Source organism: Otolemur garnettii, unplaced genomic scaffold, assembly GCF_000181295.1.
Source record: "Otolemur garnettii isolate 467f Iridium unplaced genomic scaffold, OtoGar3 scaffold00001, whole genome shotgun sequence".
Taxonomy (NCBI): Eukaryota; Metazoa; Chordata; class Mammalia; order Primates; family Galagidae; genus Otolemur; species Otolemur garnettii.
This window is the reverse complement of record NW_003852396.1, coordinates 8,014,843-8,033,319: the sequence shown is the minus strand read 5'-3', so window position 1 is coordinate 8,033,319 and position 18,477 is coordinate 8,014,843. Positions and strand designations below refer to the sequence as shown.

Here is an 18,477-nt window from a genome sequence, read left to right as displayed (position 1 = left end):
CTCTTTTCCTATTTGGATGCATTTTGTTCCTTTTTCTTGCCTGGTTGCTCTGGCTCAGACTTTTAGTACTGTGATGAATAGAGTGGTGAAAGTGGACATCCTTGTTTTGTTTCAGTTCTTTTTTTTTTTTTTTTTTTTTTTTAGCCAGGGCTGGGTTTGAACCCGCCACCCCAGGCATATGGGGCCTGCACCTTACTCCTTTGAGCCACAGGTGCCGCCCTTGTTCCAGTTCTTAGTAGGAAAGTTTTCAGCTTTCTAACCTTCATGTATAATGTTGGCTGTGGGTTTGTCATGTATGGCTTTTACAAATTTAAGATACGTTCTTTCTTCTATGCCTAGTTTGTTTTTTGTTGTTGTTGTTTTGTTTTTTGCAGTTTTTGGCCAGGGCCAGGGCCAGGTTTGATCCCACCACCTCCAGCATATGGGGCTGGCGCCCTATTCCTTTGACCCACAGGCACCACCCCTGTTAGGGGTTATCATGAAAGGGTGTTGAATGCTTTTTCTACATTTATTGAGATGATCTTTATTTTTGCTTCTTTTTATGTGGTCAATCACATTTATCAATTGATACATGTTGAAACATCCTTGCATCCCTGAGATGAAGTCCACTAGGTCATGGTGGATTATTTCTGGATCTGCTGTTGAATTTGGTTTGCTAGTATTTTACTGAGAATTTTGGCATCTATATTCATAAGGGGTATTGGTCCATAAGTTTTTTTTTGTAGTGTCCTTTCCTGGTTTTGATATCAAGATGATACTTGCTTAATAGAATAAGTTGGGGAGGATTCTCTCCTTCTCAGTATTATAGAATAATTTCTGCATTATGGATACCAGCTCTTCTTTGTACATCTGATAAAATTCAGCTGTGAATCCATCTGGTCTGGGGCTTTCTTTTGTTGCAAGAGTTTTTATTACTACCTCAATCTCATGTCTCATTATTGGCCTATTCAGGAACTCTATTTCTGCTTAATTGAATCTTCGAAGGTTGTGTGATTCCATGAATTTGGCCATTCCTTTTGTTTACGAGTTTATGTGCAGAGATTTTCATGTATTCACAGATAATATTTTGTATTTCTGTGTTATCAGTTGTAATATCTCCTTTTTCATTTCTGCTTGAGCTTATTAGGGTCCTTTCTCTTCTATTCCTGGTTAATCTTGTAAGAGATCTATTGATTTTGTATCTTTATTAAAGAACAAACTTTTTGTTTTGTTGACCTTCTGTATTTCCTTGTTTTTGAATTCATTTAGTTCTCCTCTAATCTTGGTTATTTCTTTTCTTCTGTTGGTTTTGGGTTTGGTTCACTCTTCCTTTACTCCCCTTGAGACATGTCTCTGTGACTGTTAATTTGTGATCTTTCTGTCTCCATAGGCATTTAAAGCTATGAATTTTCCCCTTCAGGCTCCTTTTACTAAATCCCACAGATATTGATAACTGTGTCCCTTCTTTCATTCAGTTAAAAAAGTCTTTTGATTTCCACCTTAATTTCATCATTGATCTAACATTCATTCAGCAGGAAGTAGTTTAACTTCTATGACTCAATGTAAGATTGGGTGTTTCTCTTGGCATTGACTTCTAGTTTTATTCCACTGAGATGTGAGAAGATACATAGCATGATTTCAGTTTTTTTTAATTTGTTGAGACATGATTTGTGATCTAACATAATCAATCTTGGAAAATATTCCCTGTGCTAATGAGAAGAATGTATAATTAGTGGTTGGGGGGTAAAATGTTCTATAAGTATGTTAGGCCATGTGTTCCAGAGTCACATTTGATTCAAACAAACACCCCATGCACTCTCTATTAAACTGGAACTAATTGAAGAGCATAATGTGCTTACAGGGATGTAAAACTCAACAGAAATCAAGGAGAAGGACAGCCCCATAATATTTTGAAATAAAAAAAAGAAAGAAAGAAAATCTGCAGGTCTTAGAAAGTAACCTACTTAACAGCCAAAAACAAATCTATTGGTCAGGCACAGTGGCTCAAACCTATAATCCTAGCACTCAGGGTGGCTGAGGCAGATGGATTGCCTAAACTCAGGACTTCAAAACCAGGTTGAACAAGAACTAGACCCCGTCTTTAAAAATAACCAGGCACTGTGGTGGGTGCCTGTAGTGTCAGCTTCTTGGGAGGCTGAAGCAAGAGGATGGCTTGAGCCCAAGAGTTTGAGGTTGCTATGAGCTATGACACCACAGCACTCTACCAAGGGTGACAAAGTTAGACCCTGTCTCAAAAAAAAAATTTTCAGCCTACTTAACACCACATAAAATAAGACATAATAACAAGTAGATACTTTAAAATGGCTTATGGTGACTTAGCCCAAACTTTCATAAACACATATAAAGCTTGTCAGAAAACTAGAATGATGATTTTTGCCTTTATTAAGTACAGATCTTCAAAATTACTTTGTATATACCAGCATTTCCCCAAATATGCTAAAAAACATACGATTTCTTAGGACAATACTGATGATTCCTTAGGACAACAGGTTTTACACCAAAAAAACACAGGAGGAAGAGGGTTTCACTGTCAAATGAAAAACACTGTATAGAACAAAATAAACAGGCTTCCTTACAGCAGATCTCAGACCCTGTTTTGCTACTATATATACTGTATCTCCTGTGGAGCTACAGTGATAAAATGTACAAATTTTCCAAAATTAGTCAACTAAAACACTCTTTTTTTTTTTCCTACAGTATTTCTCATATTTGAGGCTCAGAGTGGAAGGGGAAAAGCTAATGCTCTTATGCTCTTATGCCCTTTGGTTATCTCTAATCTTTCTCCAGAGCCAGAATTCTAGATCAAAAAAAGAAAAAAAGAATTATTCATTCAATTTAAGATGCACCACTTTGGGCCTAATTATCCTTTGTAGCAATATGAGGGAAATAAATAGAACTTCATATATCAACAAATTACTTTTTAAAAAGGCATGACAAGTTTCTAAAAATAGAAACAATAATATTCTGGAAACGGTAAACCTGAGGTACAAAGAAATAACAGTTTTTTTAGACTATCCAGTTTAAATGGCCATTAGAATAATTAGATAAACCAATTAATACATTCACTATTGCTCAATAAATATCTACCAACACCTTACTCTGTTGGGTACCATGAAGAAGTAATCTCTGTCTCAAGGAGCTTAATGAAATTTTATGGTTAAAAGGTGTATGTGTGTATAATAATGCAAAAAGGTAAAAAATATGTATAAAAACCAATAAAAAACCATGAGAGAGGGAAAAACTAATTCCAAAATGAGAATCCACAGCTCTGGTAAATAGACATGAGAAGCAAAGGGAGGTAGTCCTCTAACTGTATCATCAAAGTTTACAACCTTAATGACTCAAAAGTTGATGATCAAAATCTAACAGAAAAACTTAAGCAGGAGCAGCAAGTTTGGAAAAAGGAGAAAAACAATTAATTCCATTTGCTACTTGAATAAATAACACAGTTTTAGATTTTACAGGTTAGTACATTTGTACTTACCACAAACCAGATCTAGAGTCAGACAAACCTGACTGAATATCCCTGGACCAATCATCAAATTGTTCTTGTTCATATAGTTTAAATTGGTCTAAAAGATCTTCAGCACTTCGATGAAAAGATCGAAAACCTGACAGGTCAGATAAAAGAGCCTCTGCAATCTTGATAGCATCATCTACCTTAAAAAGTCAAATTATAAGAACATATATTATACATTTAAATTCTAATAAAATTAGCCTAAATTAATGAGCTCCCTTCTCTGATCTGTGATTCACAAAGTATTTGTCCTTTCATCTATTAAGCAGTAAAATAGAAGATTTGCCAAAGAATGTAAGAATATCAACCCCTATTTTGCATCTGAAAAATACAGTGTTGGAATAGCAAAACACAGAAGACAGATAACCCATACAAGGAATGTGAAGAGTAAAACAAAGAATAAAGAAAAAGTCAGCTCTCCAAATATAGGTGCACCACTGATTTTCAGAGGAAATTCCAGGAACATCAGCAATACTCCTAAAGATGTTCACCAATAATTTTGGTCCTTAGCTAAGTGCTTTCATCAACAATTTAAATAATAATTAGGCCAATTTAAATGTCATTAAGAAAAATTCTGCAAAACTGACAAAATCATGAGGCAGAATATTTCAGAAAATAAAGCTACAAAACTACTTAATAAAACTTAAATTTGCTAGCTTTTTAACATTCTATAAGGTCTTGCTCTTAATCACAGACTATAATCAATTAACATGTATTGTACAAGTCAAATGTAAGACACTGTGCCACATACTAATTATTGAGTCCATAAAAGTCTTACAGCAATTTTAATACTATTAAAATACTAAAATAATAGTCTTTTAAATCCTAAATTGCTCTTACTCCTGTAAACAATGTACAGTTAACTTTAACTTTTCCTTCAACCTAAAGGAATGCAAAGAAACATTAGAATCTCCTCTCTATACTTTTTTAGACTTCTATGTTTCATGTAAAAATTAGATATTCCAAGAAAAACAGAGACTATTTACACTATAGTTATATAGCATCTTCTACATGCCTTAATTTATTAGCACATCTTATAATTAGTATCCTTCAACTTTTATTACAACATATACCTTCAATTCCAACTGGCGAACCCAAACTATATTATTGACAACTTCTGAAAGATTTTTGCCAGAAAGTGGTCCATTTGCATCGCCAGGAACTCCTCGGCACCGATTCTCAAAGTCTATTCGAAAATCTGTAATATTTAAGCCAATAAATGAATGCCCAGAGTGAGCAAAGATGCCTTCCCTGTGTCAAAAGCTATGAATAGAAAAATAATAAAAGTTAGTCCTTATCCTCGAGGAACGTATCTCAACTGAAACAGAGAAAGAAAATAGTCTTAATTCAAAAAATCTGGCATTTGTAACAGAAATAAATAAATTAGTCTTTAGCACAAAAGGTCAGAAAATGTATTCTTAATCCTAAATGGTAGGCAAAAGACAAAAAAGTAATCTACAAAAACATTTCTCAAGCACTATAATCTCTGAAAAAATTTACCTTTAACTGAGTCTGTGAGTCTTGCCAGTAAGGTTTCTCTTTCTAACACCAATTCTTTGCTTACAGTTGGACGCTTCACCAATTCTTTGTATTTCAGAAATGCTTGAAGAAGCTAATATAAAACAAAATAAGTAAATGTTCATCCCAATGGGTTGACTTAGTAAATATATAACTCCTAGAATAGCTGAAGGGGAATATTAAAAGTAAAATATTTCAATATTTTACCTGCTGTGGACTGTCTTGAATTTCTGAAATATAATTTTTCAGTTTTCCTGCTATTTTTTGTTCTGCAGGTGCAATAATTTTCTCATATTGAGACACTGCAGCTTTCCACAAAGGCTAAACACATTAATAATATTATTAGACTTTCAAAAATCTGCTTTTATAAGGAAAAACATAAAGAGGAAATCATAGAGAAATTCTAAACACATATCTATTCACCTCAGTGTAGGGATTATATTGCACAGGATTCAGGCCAGTAAAAGGTTCAAATACTCGAGCCAGGCATATCATTTTCTCTTCACCAGCCGGTAAAAAAAAGAGAAGCTTCTCATGAATTGTTCTAATAGCTAAGACCTAAAACATAAAGTATGAAAACAATTTATTTAAATTTAAAAAGCTACAAAAATAAGTTTAAAATCTAAAGCTATGAGGTAAAAATTTATTTAACTATGTTTAAAGAACAATAATGGAAATGAATGAAATGAAACTGTAACTATAAACCTGAGATTTATCACTCAGCAATCAAAGGGATGCACATTAACATTAATCACTGTGCTCAAATCTAGTAAAATATATGAAATCTAAATATTTTTAAACTATGTTTAAAGCTTATTTAATTAAATTTGTAGAATCTGCCCTAAATATAATAAAAACTTCTGATTTTCATTATTCTGAATTAAATTGCACTTCTAATAATAAAATGACACATTAACAGCCCTATTTATAATTTATAAACAGCTGGAAAACAACTATCTTTGTATTTTAATCTGAAAATTTCCACCAACAATCAAAGGTTAATCAAGAAGTTTAAGTAAAAACACTATAATCTTCCATCCACTTGAGTTGGAAATCACAGTATAAGCTCATGTTTTATTTTTCTCTTGCTTAAAAAAATATCTAACAATTCTGTTTACCCAGAATGCCTAAAAACATTCTTAACTACCGTGTTTCTCCAAAAATAAGACACTGTCTTACATTTATTTTTTTCTCAAGAAGACACACTAGGGTTTATTTTCAGGGGATGTCTTCCTCTCTGCACTGAAATGATGTATCGTTTCTGCATAGCCATGCCCATCACTAGGTATATCACTAGATATGATGTATCATATCTGCATAGCCACGCCATATCACTAGATGTATCATATCTGCATAGCCACGCCATATCACTAGATATGATGTATCATATCATCATATATGGTGTATAGCCACGCCATATCACTAGATATGATGTATCATATCTGCATAGCCACACCCATCACTAGGTCTTATTATCGGGGTAGGGCTTATATTTAACAAATGCATAGAAATCCTGCTAGGGCTTATTTTGGGGGTAGGTCTTATTTTCAGGGAAATACAGTAAGTAACTTCCCCAACCATGTTTCTGCTAAATACTATTTCCCACTAAAAAGAACCACGCTCCTTGGAATAATGGATAATTTCACGTATGGGATAGAAAATATACAAGCTGGCCTAAGCTGGGCTGAAATATTTTGGAGGGCCTAAGTTATCAAAGAAATACTGGAGCTGAGTCAAAATAACACAAGAGCTAATTTGAAGCAGTGCTCTCTACCCAAAGATGAAATAATTTGAATATAACTATTATACGATGGACTGAAACACATAACATATAAGAATTCATGAGGTCATAACATTACTACCAGAAAACGTTTCGTGGTGGCATATGGAACTTACTATGCCAGTAACCTATTTTTCATAGATCTAAAGGAAATAAAAAGAAGTAATCGTCTATACTGCCATTCCTATGCAAACTATATTTCAGAGCAACTAAAAAGTTATTGAGGAAAATTCTTCCATATAAAAAAATCATCATTAATAAATGCAGAAAAAGTGACAGAACCAGAAAATTACCATTTTGCAACCCTTCATGACCATCAATAACTGCTAAAATCACAATGACAAAATTGATGGATAGCATTACAATGGACAGATCAAGGTGATCATACCTGAACCCATAACTTCAAACTCAACATCACTGAAAGTGGTAAAAACAGACAGTACATGCCTCCTGATGTAAGAGGTATAAGAACTATCCATACCACCTATGAAGTATTCTTGTTTAAAAAAAAAAAAAGAACTTTAATCTAATCAAGACTGTATAGCTAACTAGTACTTAATAGGAAAAATGGGAGAGAAGGTAAAATCCTGAGCAACAGATACATAGATACATATAAAAAGATGAATCCAGGTGGCGCCTGTAGCTCAAGCAGCTAAGGAGCCAGCCACATACACCAGAGTTGGGCGGGTTTGAATCCAGCCCGGGCCTGCCAAACAACAATGACAACTACAACCAAAAAATAGCCAGGCGTTGTGGTGGGCATCTGGAGTCCCAGGCACTTGGGAGGCAGAGGCAAGGGAATGGCTTGAGCCCAGGAGTTTGAAGTTGCTGTGAGCTGTGACGCCACAGCACTCTACCTAGGGCAATAAGCTTGAGGCTCTGTGTCAAAAAAAAAAAAAAAAAAAAAGATGAATCCAAAAGGGAGGAAATACAACGTGGTACAAAAAGTAGAAAGGGGAAACAATTATCAACTAAATGCACTATGTAGACCTTGTTTGCAACCTGATTCAAGTAAACCAACTATAAAAAAATTTCTAAGTCAAGATAAATAAACACTGGATAGATTAAAAAAAAGAGATTAAGAAATTATCATTGTTTTCTTGGCTATGGTAATCATACCATAGTTACGTTTTAAGGATGGAAGCACATAGTATCTCAGCTTTAAAAAGACTCTAGCCAAAAAAACAGAAGAGGCAGGGGAGGCAAAGCTGAGACAAGAAGTGAATAAAGTCACTTAGTAGTAGATATATGGGCAGTCTTTATGCTAATTTACCTTTGTCTATGTTTGAAATATTCCATTAAAAAAAAAAGAACTACAGTTCCCCTAAGCAAGGTGGAAAAAGTTAACTTTGTAGTCTTTAAGTAAATTCATTTTTTTTTAGTAAAATCATTTTGCCTATCTGTTTGAAGTTAAATATATAAGTTCTATACTGAAACTCATAACTCATGTAAATTAAGCAGCTGTTTCAAATATTTGAAACAAGTATGCCCTAAAAACTGTCCCTACTTAAAAATAATTTCAGTAGTCTGGAGAATGTCTGAGAGCTTCCATACATGGACAAGTGGGATTATCTTTTTTATAATGAAGAAAAAAATACAAGTTTACAACTAACAAGTTGATCATTGAAGAAAAAAGAGGATGCAGAAATCAGCACATAGTTCCTGCTGCACACCTGGCACTGCGCCAGATGATGCCATCAATTATTCCACATAACTTTAACTTGTAGTCACTCTCAGAACTTCGAATAATATCATAACAAAGGTAGAGTGCTTGTTGAGCATGAAATCCAAACAAGTGGAGACCTACTGTACACTTAAAGACAAATGACAAATATCCAAATAATCAAACTGATACCTCTTCAAGGCGTTTGCCAAGTTTGTCAAGGGTTTCCGGGAAGTATTTTTCACTTTTCCATGGATGAGGAACGTAACGCTGCCACACCTGGCCTGTTAGATGAGTACACACTATCACCCACTGTTCACAAATTGAAATACTGGCTTTCAGATTTTCTTTCACAAGATAATAAGGATCTTCCCACAGGTTCAAAGTTCCCAACTTTTTCTGAACAAACCTTCCAAATGAACCACCTATTAAAACACAAAGGATGATTTTAATAAAAATAAACGTGCTTACAGAATTATAAAATACATGCTTATGACAAAATTAAAACATACAAATTAACTAAAGAATCTATAAAATACCACAGGTACACCCCTAGACTAACATTCTCAATAACAAATATTACTTTAAACACACATAGAAACACATTAGTTTGCAGTTTTGCATCTTTCACTATATCATGTACATCTTTCAAATACAAAAATAAATATACAATTACATGAAGGCTACAGAGCCTACTATGTGGATATAGTATTATGCAAACACTTCTCAACTACTATTTGTTTTTAATGCAGATTACAAATAATACTGCAATAAAAACCTAGTACACACAACTTTACATCCTTGTATGATATTTCCTTCTAATAATAATGAGAAGGGTAGTTTGGGATCAAAAATTTTAATACTGACAGATAAGCCAAAATATTTTATATTTCATTTCATAGTTCATTTCATTTTATAGTTCATTTCAAATAGTCTGAATTAATATGTATAATAAATACTAAACATGTATGAAAATTTACTTCTATTAGCTGTCAAAGACTTTGACTTACATGACTTAAATTAGCCAATTATACAAATATTTATTTAAATAATACTACATGATTCACTTGAAGAGTTATTTTGAGGAACAGTTGTTATATTGAGGAGCATTTTAAGTAAGGACTTAAAGGACAAAAAGAAATGAAAATAAGATAGGCTAACAAAATTTCAAAAGTTTATTTCTGTGCAGGTACCTATGATGTCTAAGAGATGCAGCATCCGTGACTCAGGATAAGGATCATGCTCTGTTTGTCTCCACACATCATCCACGACATCCCGAGTAGTTTCTACCAAATCAACAACTTCCAATAAGGATAGAGCGTCCAAGTTATAAAACTCCTAAAACCAAAATTCATTAATTTGTAAAGATAATCATATTTAAACCTTGGGTAATATAGATTCCAGGCTTTTCAATGGCTATAACTGTAATATTTACCATATTATTTTCTCTACCTTTTCAGATCAGGCGATAATTATTTCTTTATGCAAATGTCCTACAAGTTCCTCCATACAAATAAATTTTATGAAAGCCAGAACAATAAACTAAAATTGTAAAATCGTATTCATTTATTTACATACTTTGTATCTGAATTCATTTTTTTTTAATTTACCCCATAGAGGTAGCCTCAGCTCCATAGAGGCATTCATATGTCTTTATCCATTCATCTATAGCACTGTATGATAATTAATAATAATACAACCATAGTACAAGTTTTATTATACTGTATTCCATCACCGTTATCAAAAAAGCTCATTAAAATCATTTCAAACACTTCATTAAAATGGTATTATTGAAATTACTGTGGAAATGAACAGAAAACTGCTGCATAGTTCCTTTGAAAATAATAGCCTTAAAAAAAAGAAAGAAAATAATAGTCTCTGGTAATCATACTTAAAATGGTCACTTATTTAATCTCTATGTAAGTATATCAAGGAATAATCAAATAAGCATAAAACTAAAGACTTCATACTTCAGATTACTTCAAAATGCTAATTCAAATAAAGGGAACATTCTTTTGAAAGAACATACTACTACTGTATACATAAACTTCTGTTATCATATTGTTTGTTTTTCACTACATACCTGCAGAAAAGTAATTTTGGTCTTGAGAAAAACATTTACTAGAGATCAGAATTTAACTAACTTAGATTTCTTATTTGCAGTCATTTTAAATACACATCTTAAGTAAACTTTGCTACATATGAAAGATGTATTTGGTTCACATTCGCCAAGTAGACTTTAAATACAGGAAAGTATAGTGAAAATTGAATCCTACAGTGCATTTAAAAATGCCTGATATATAACTATGTATGAACACATACTCTTGCAATTGTTTCAAATAGTTCTTTAAAATAACTGGCTCTTTCTTTAATAATCTGTTTATTGCCACGATGAGCTTGTTCTATCCAAAACTGGAACTCATCAGTTGGTGTAAGAATACCTAGAAAAGAAAAGATACAGAATGTCAGAGCAGCAAAACATTTAAGTCACCTGACACATAAGGTTCCCAACTAAGGGAAAACAAGGTGATACTCTACCTTCTTGTTCCCTATCTCATGCTGTGAACAAATATTGTTGCAGATATTAGTGCAGATATTTTCACACCTTTATGTTTTCTCTTAATGATTTTGCTGTTAAAATGCCCTATAGCATAATGCTAAATTGCTGTCCAAGGTTCCTACGCACAAGAAGGTTGTGATGTGCCTTACAGAGAAAATACACATATAAGATAAGCTTTATTCAAGCATGATTTACAGTGCTGTTGGCCATAAAGTCAATGTTAATGAATCAACAATATATAAATTAAAGGCTCAAAGGAACCTAATCCCATATTTCCTTTAGATACGAAAGTTCAGAATTTGCTAATTCAGGGTTCATAGAGACTTTATAAAACATACATAACTGCAAATAGTGAGAATCAACTATATTTTCTATTTCTACAAACTGCAAATAGTGAGAAACAACTATATTTTCTATTTCTACAAATTGCACATTGCTAAAGATATTTTCCTTTTCTCCAAATATATATAAATCTATTCATTAAAGAAAGGCTTATGCTAGCCTCACATGGTGGATCACACCTGTAATCCTAGCACTTTGGAAGGCTGAAACAGGTGGATCACTTAAGAACAGGAGTTTAAGATCAGCCTGAGCAAGAGTGCACCCTGTCTCTAAAAATAGCCAGGCACTGTGGTGGGAGCCTATAGTCCCAGCTACTTGGGAGGCTAAGGCATGTGGATCACCTGAGCCCACGAATTTGAAGTTGCTGTAAGCTATGACACCATGGCACTCCATCAAGGCCACAGTGAGACACCATCTCAAAAAAAAAAAAAGCTATGCTCTAAGAAGTTCCAAGAGTGTGGAAAAAAAAAATCTGTGAAGAAATAGGTTCATTTACTAATGTACTAAAATGAAACAATCATTCTGTACTTTCTTGTATTAAGCTAAGGTTATATACCTCGAGTGTCATCTTCCTTAAATTTCAATTTTGATAAGTTAGTGTCTGATCTTCGTAGAACTATACCCAAGCCAGCTTCTAGTTCACTCAAAAGATTCTGAAGTTTGGGATCAAAGTTTCTGCTCCATTCCTGATCCTAAAAAAAAAACAGACAAGAATAACCATTGCTCAAAATCTTGCCAATCAAATTGGCTTCCTTAAACACTATCTCAAAACTATGTCCAAAACCCCTGTTTAACTTAAAGACTGACTATACCTCCATTTCATAAGGGAGATAAAAAGTCCTCTCAATAGTTGAAATTTATAAAGGTCATTTACCAAAGAAATGTAAGAGCTTAATGTGAGTTATATTTTACACCTTTACTTTAAAATTAAATCAACAAAGCTTACTTTAAAATTAAGAGTTAAAAAAGGTATTTTAGTTATAAAACTAATGATATTAATAGCAAATAAAATAAAATAATCAACAGCTGGGCACAGTGGCTCAGGCCTGTAATCCCAGCACTGTGGGAGACTGAGGAGGGAAAATTACTTGAGCTCATGAGTTCAAGACTTGCCTGAGTGAGACTCTGACTCATAAAAAAATGAAAAACCCAGCCAGGCGCCACAACAAGCACCCATAATCTCAAAGGCTTCCAGAGGCTGAGGCAGCGGGCTGCCCACAACCCCAGGCTGAGGTTGCAGTGAGCTATGAGGCGACTGTACTCTGCTCAGGGCATAGGGTGGGACTCTGTCCCAACAACAACAACCAGAAATAAATAGATAAAATAATAAACATCTATGTTTGTATGTATAAAAACATTTATTAAAATGCTAGGTTAAAAAAAATAACAGTTACTTTACTCACCTTTAACAACATTGGTGCAAATACCTGTCGTACTGCTTGGTAAAGAGAATTAATAGGTGACTCTAACATAGATGAGACAAGAATATTATTATGTAGATTCTCATCAGTAATGACTTCAGGTCGCAGCTTGAAAAACACCAACACTTTATCTTTTGTGTCACCAAATTCAATCTAAAGTAATAAACAAATGATTTTTATTGTTACATTTATAAAATTTAATATTTAGAAGAAATGTTTCTCAAAGAAGTTGTATTGCCATAATAATAGCACTTAGAAAAATAATTACTTTAAAGATAAAATATATCAAAACCAATCTTTACTCTGGTCAAATCCCACTTACATGTGATTATATCATAACGTTACTTTGATAAGTGACTGATAAACATAAAACACTGTATTTGTCAACATACACTTGCTAACTACTCCATTCTAGTCAAATTTAGTAATACTACATCGATCAAAGCAGTATCCCCCAGGTATACAATAATGAGCAGTACTTCTCTCCTACCCCAGAAAGTCAATAACAAAGATGTTATTTCCCTCTTACCAGGAAAAAGCATTTTAAAAGGTGATTTTTTTAAATGCATACCTAAACTACCTAAATGAACTTAAGTTGTCTATGTCCTAAAATTAACAAAAATTTTTCCTTAAAGAGTTCAAGCATCAAATTTTTGTTAAATTATAGCCAGATTATTCAAAATTGAAACCAGATGAATTCAACTGGAATTCAATAAAGCAAACTTGTTCAAAATGTAAGTTCATAGTAATCCATTCATTAGATGAAAATATACTGCTCAAAAGAAGTCTTTGCTTATATACATATTTTCAGAGTTATTTTCATTTCTTTTTCCAGGAAGAGAAATCTGTAGATTAAAAGACAAGAACACCTTACAGCTGAGTGGGTTTCATGCTATCATGCTACTTTCTAAAATCCTAAACATTACATTTTGGGGGCACTGGAAAGCTGCTCAAACTCTCATATTTCATGATACATGAAAATTATATGAAATCGAAATATTAGTGTCTGCAAATAAAGTTTTATTAGCACACAGCCATATTCATTCATTTCCATGGCTTATAGTCCATTACATGGCTGTTTTTATGCTACAATGGCCAAATTATAGTTGCAACAGAGAACTTGCAGCCTGCAAAACCTAAAATGTTACATGACTCATCAGAAAAAAGTTTGCCAAACTTTGTCCTAAAACATAAACTGGATCACATGTTTCTCTTGCTGAAGATTACCCACGAATTCCTATATGAACTTAAATTGTGTGTAAGATCCAGACTATTCTCTCATCTCATCTTCCACATTGTCCTTTTACCTATTAAACCTCAGCAATCACCCCAGATTTTTTTTTCTGCACCTTGAAACCAAGCTGAGACCCAGCTCAGAACTTTGGTACTTAATAGCTTCTTTTGCTTAGGACACTATTCCCCCGATATTATGTCTGGCTACACACCATTTAAATCTCATTTCAAAGGTCACTAATCCCGAGAGATAGTCTCTCCCACTCTATTTTAATGTAGTTTCCCACCCAACCCTGTCCACTACTGATTATTTTAGTTCTTTTTTTTTTTTTTTCCAACAGAGTCTTTCTTGCTCTGTTGCCTGGGCTAGAGTACAATGGTGTAATCACAGCTCACTGCAACCTCAATCTCCTGAGCTCAAGTGATCCTCTTGCCCTAGACTCCCAAGAACCATGCCACTATGCCTGGCTATTGTTTTATTTTATTTTTTAAACTTTTTTGTAGAGACAAAATTTCACTATGTTGCTTAGGCTGGTCTCAAATTTCTGGCTTCAAGCAATTCTCCCATCCTAGCCTCCCAAAGTATTAGGATTACAGGCATGAGTCACTGGGTCTAGTCTATTTTTATTTTAACAGCATTTATCAACACCAAAAATTATGTTACATTATATATCTGTGCCTTGTTTTAACCTATTTTTGTCCACTCCAATGTTACTCCTTTAAGACATGAACTCCGTGCTCATGACTTTATCCCCAGAACCTAGGACAGTGTGAGACCCACAGTAGGTACTCAATTTGTTGACTCAATACTAAATTATGCTGACTCTCAGACATCTAAAGTACATTTAAGGTATAACAAAATATTTTCAAGTATGACTAAAAATCTATAGTGTCCTATGTAACTAAAAATAACAGATACCTTGTTGGGCTCTACTAGTATCTTTCAACTTAAAACAAGAAAAAGTCATAATTTTAACTTTTAATACCCAAGACAAGATAACATTTTCACAAATCTTAAACCCTTCCTCATTTTTCCACTGCATTCTTTCTGAACTTTTAGTTACATTTACAACACTGTGTCCTGATTTTATAATTTGTTGAGTATATGTCCATCAAGAAAGCAGGGGGCCCGATCCTGGATTACAACTCCTATTAGAAAAATAAAATAGTTAACACTTAAAATGTAACCTTTATGCCTTAATTTCCTCAGCAATAAAATAGGAACAAAAACCTGTCTTATAGTATTGTTGCGGGTATTAAATGCACAAATAATCTTACATATAAAAGAGTGCATGACAGACTGTAAAGTGAAAATAAATGTTCCCTGTAATTATTCACTCTTCTTTAAATCTTTGTAAACCCACTAAACCTGCCAAAATGCCATGCATATACTAAGTTCAAAATTAACATTTATTAAATAGAACTGAATTAAACCCAACAATAAAGATTTATAGTGAAAGAGGTGAATGATTCAATCATCCTACAAAAGTATACTGAACGCCTGCTAAGTACCAAATACTCTGGGAGACCTAGGAATACAGGTGAACGCAAGAGGAAGAGGCTGAAAATATGCCTATGATTTGTTAACTTTCAGCCATTTACTGAGCCCCTTTAATTTGTCCCGCAATTTTTTTTTCGTGTTCTACTTTGAGATATATACGCACACATATACGTACACACAAGTGTATACATATGTTCTGATTGCAAAGCCAACCATTTTTAAGCAACCCTGCCACTGGAGAGAGCAACACAATGGAAAAAAATCAATACATTACATGTTGTACACCAAAAACGTACTCAAACTTCATTTGGAAATGTAACATTTTCCAAAAATTTGAATTCCTAATTTTCCCCTGGGTAATATCAAAATCAGTATGTAACCCAAAAAATATATACTAAAATTTGTCTCAAAGAACTACAAAAGGGAAAAGAGAAAAAAAACAAAATACGTTTTTTCTTTTTTTTTGGGGGGGGGGGTAAGAGTCTTACTCAGTCCCCTGGGTAGAGTGCCATGGCGTCATAAGTCACAGCAACCTCCAATTCTTCGGCTCAAGCGATCCTTTTGCCCCAGCCTCCCGAGTAGCTGGGACTAGAGGCGCCAGCCACAAGGCCGGTTAGTTTCAAAATAGCTTTAGTTATAACCCATCTGTATTTTTTAAAAAAGAAAAGAATATAATTGTGTCGATCCAGATGTGTAGAGTGAGAACTTCCTTCGGTCAAGTGAGATGCAACCTTGGAAACGATATTCTTTTTTTTTTTTTTTTTTTTTGAGACAGAGTCTCACTTTTTGACCTCTGTAGAGTGCTGTTGGATTCAGCTCACAGCAACCTCCAACTCCCAACTCAAGCGAATTCTCTTGCTTCAGTCTCCCGTGTAGCTGGGACTACCGGCGCCCGCCACAGCGCCCGGCTGTCTTGTAGAGAGAGGGACTCACTCTGGCTCAGGATGGTCTTGAACTCCCGAGCTCAGGCAATCGCCCACCTCGGCCTCCCAGAGCTCGACGCCGAAGCACCACAGGCCACCGCAGGGGAGGTGGAGACAGCCTCGGGCTCCAGGCAAAGATTAGTGGGGTAAGACTGAAGAGTGACCCAATTTTGCCTCCAGCTGGGCCTGGGGACGTGAATGGAGACCAGGCAGCGTTGCAAGGAACCTACGTACCGTGTTGGAAAAGGAGATGCCAACGTCGGATCGCTGGACCCTGAGGAGCATCTGATTGCCGTCGTCCAAGAAGTTGTTGATTTCAAGACAGTTGTAGAGCAGTGGCTGGTCCCAGGGTTCCGACATAAGCCCGAAGTAATTCTGGGTAGTCGTGAAGATGAAGAGCTTCCGAACGTCGGCGGACCCAACCGCCATGATGGGGTAAGGGGAACGGGGAGGGAGGGAAGGAAGGAAGAAGAAACCAGTCCAGAGAAAAGTGAAGGGAAGAGCACAGCTTGCCCAAAGCTCAGAGCGCGCCCGCGGGAAAGCGCAGCTTCGCGGTTGCCAGGGGCAGTCGCTATGACGACGGAGCGCTACGGCGGCGTCGCCGGCCGCGCAGGGATCACTGCCGTCTCGGGCACGCGCACGCAAAGCGCTGGGAGCCGATCGACCATCTCGGAGCTCTGTAGTTGCTCTCCGTGGTAATCGATTGTAAAGCTTATGGGGAGTTTATGTTTGCTCCCTGAACCTAGCTTTTGTTCTTATTTATTTTATTTTTACAGCTCCTTATCAGAAGAGATACGTGTAGCCTTCTAGTGCAGCAGCGTGACCTGGATGTAGGAAAATCGGGTTCTAGTCCTCCCTGTCCACGTGCATTGTTAGCAAACCACTGTCAGCTCAAGTTCCACACCTGTAAAATGGGAAAATCTTATCTCACAGCCACGTTTGCACTGAGGAAATTAAGAAATCGCTATGTTAAAGTTGCTTTTATATTTTATTTATTTACCTTTTTTTTATTTTTTGGAGACAGAGTCTCAAGCTGTTACCCTGAGTAGAGTGCTGTGGCGTCACAGCTCATAGCAACCTCCAGTTTTTGGGCTGCTCTCCTGCCTCAGCCTCCTAAGCAACTGGGATCACAAATGCCCGCCACAATGCCCAGCCATTTTTTGGTTGCAATTGTTGTTTGGCAGGACCAGGCTGGATTTGAACCCGCCAGCTCCCGTGTATGTGGCTGGTGCCTTAGCTGCTTGAGCTATAGGCCTGGAGCCTAAAATTTTAGGCTTTTTAGACAGGCTGATAAGGAATGTTAATTTTCTTTCTCAATCTCTGCCCATTTCTGTGCTGGTTCATTCCTCGTTATTTTGATTTTTTTAATCCTATTACTAATTTCAGAAAAAAAAATCACCAATTTTTCATTACAATCATTACCCAAACCATATTTTTCAATAGCCAAAATATACAATGATAGTTGTTAGTTTTATAACAAGTGCTACCATGACCACCATGATAAATAAAAAGGCAAAACATATAGGAAAGTGAGTCTAGAAAGCAGATGAGATCATAAGAACTGAGGAAAACAAGCTTCACCATTTTCTGCCCTACGTCAATACTATAAACTACTAAACTCCTGGTCATTTATCCCAAAATTCATCAAAGATTCAGTTCAATAATTTTCTTCTACGAGTATCTACTGCATGCAACTATATGCCAGGTACTGAGCTAGGCCCCTGGGACACAGTCCCGACATCACAGTCTTTAGTCATTCATCATCTCAGCACTGATTTGAGCATCATCCTAGGGTACAGAAACATATACCGATTCTTTTACTTGTATGCAATAATCACAAACTTCCTCTAAAACTGTATTCTTTTAGAGCTAAAGTGTTCCTTTATCTGTTGAGCAATTTGATTTAAGATTTGGGAATAGGGGCTCGGCGCCTGTGGCTCAAGTGGCTAAGGCGCCAGCCACATACACCTAAGGTGGCGAGTTCGAATCCCCAGCCCGGGGCCAGCCAAACAACAATGA

At 35.4% G+C, this 18,477-nt stretch overlaps 1 protein-coding gene across 1 annotated transcript in view; it reads right to left on the bottom strand.

Annotated features, from left to right (window-relative positions):
• The window catches only part of DYNC2H1 (dynein cytoplasmic 2 heavy chain 1), a 267,699-nt gene extending 250,806 nt beyond the window's left edge, over positions 1-16,893 (bottom strand). The window contains exons 1-11 of the mRNA XM_023511235.1: positions 16,693-16,893; positions 12,784-12,954; positions 11,937-12,072; positions 10,801-10,919; positions 9,672-9,816; positions 8,671-8,903; positions 5,459-5,593; positions 5,243-5,356; positions 5,018-5,129; positions 4,591-4,715; positions 3,485-3,660 (exon numbers count right to left, since the gene is read on the bottom strand). Of these exons, the coding sequence (XP_023367003.1) occupies positions 3,485-3,660; positions 4,591-4,715; positions 5,018-5,129; positions 5,243-5,356; positions 5,459-5,593; positions 8,671-8,903; positions 9,672-9,816; positions 10,801-10,919; positions 11,937-12,072; positions 12,784-12,954; positions 16,693-16,887 (1,661 nt within the window). The 5' untranslated portion in view covers positions 16,888-16,893. The remainder of the gene's footprint in view (positions 1-3,484; positions 3,661-4,590; positions 4,716-5,017; positions 5,130-5,242; positions 5,357-5,458; positions 5,594-8,670; positions 8,904-9,671; positions 9,817-10,800; positions 10,920-11,936; positions 12,073-12,783; positions 12,955-16,692) is intronic.
• Positions 16,894-18,477: the final 1,584 nt, after the last annotated feature.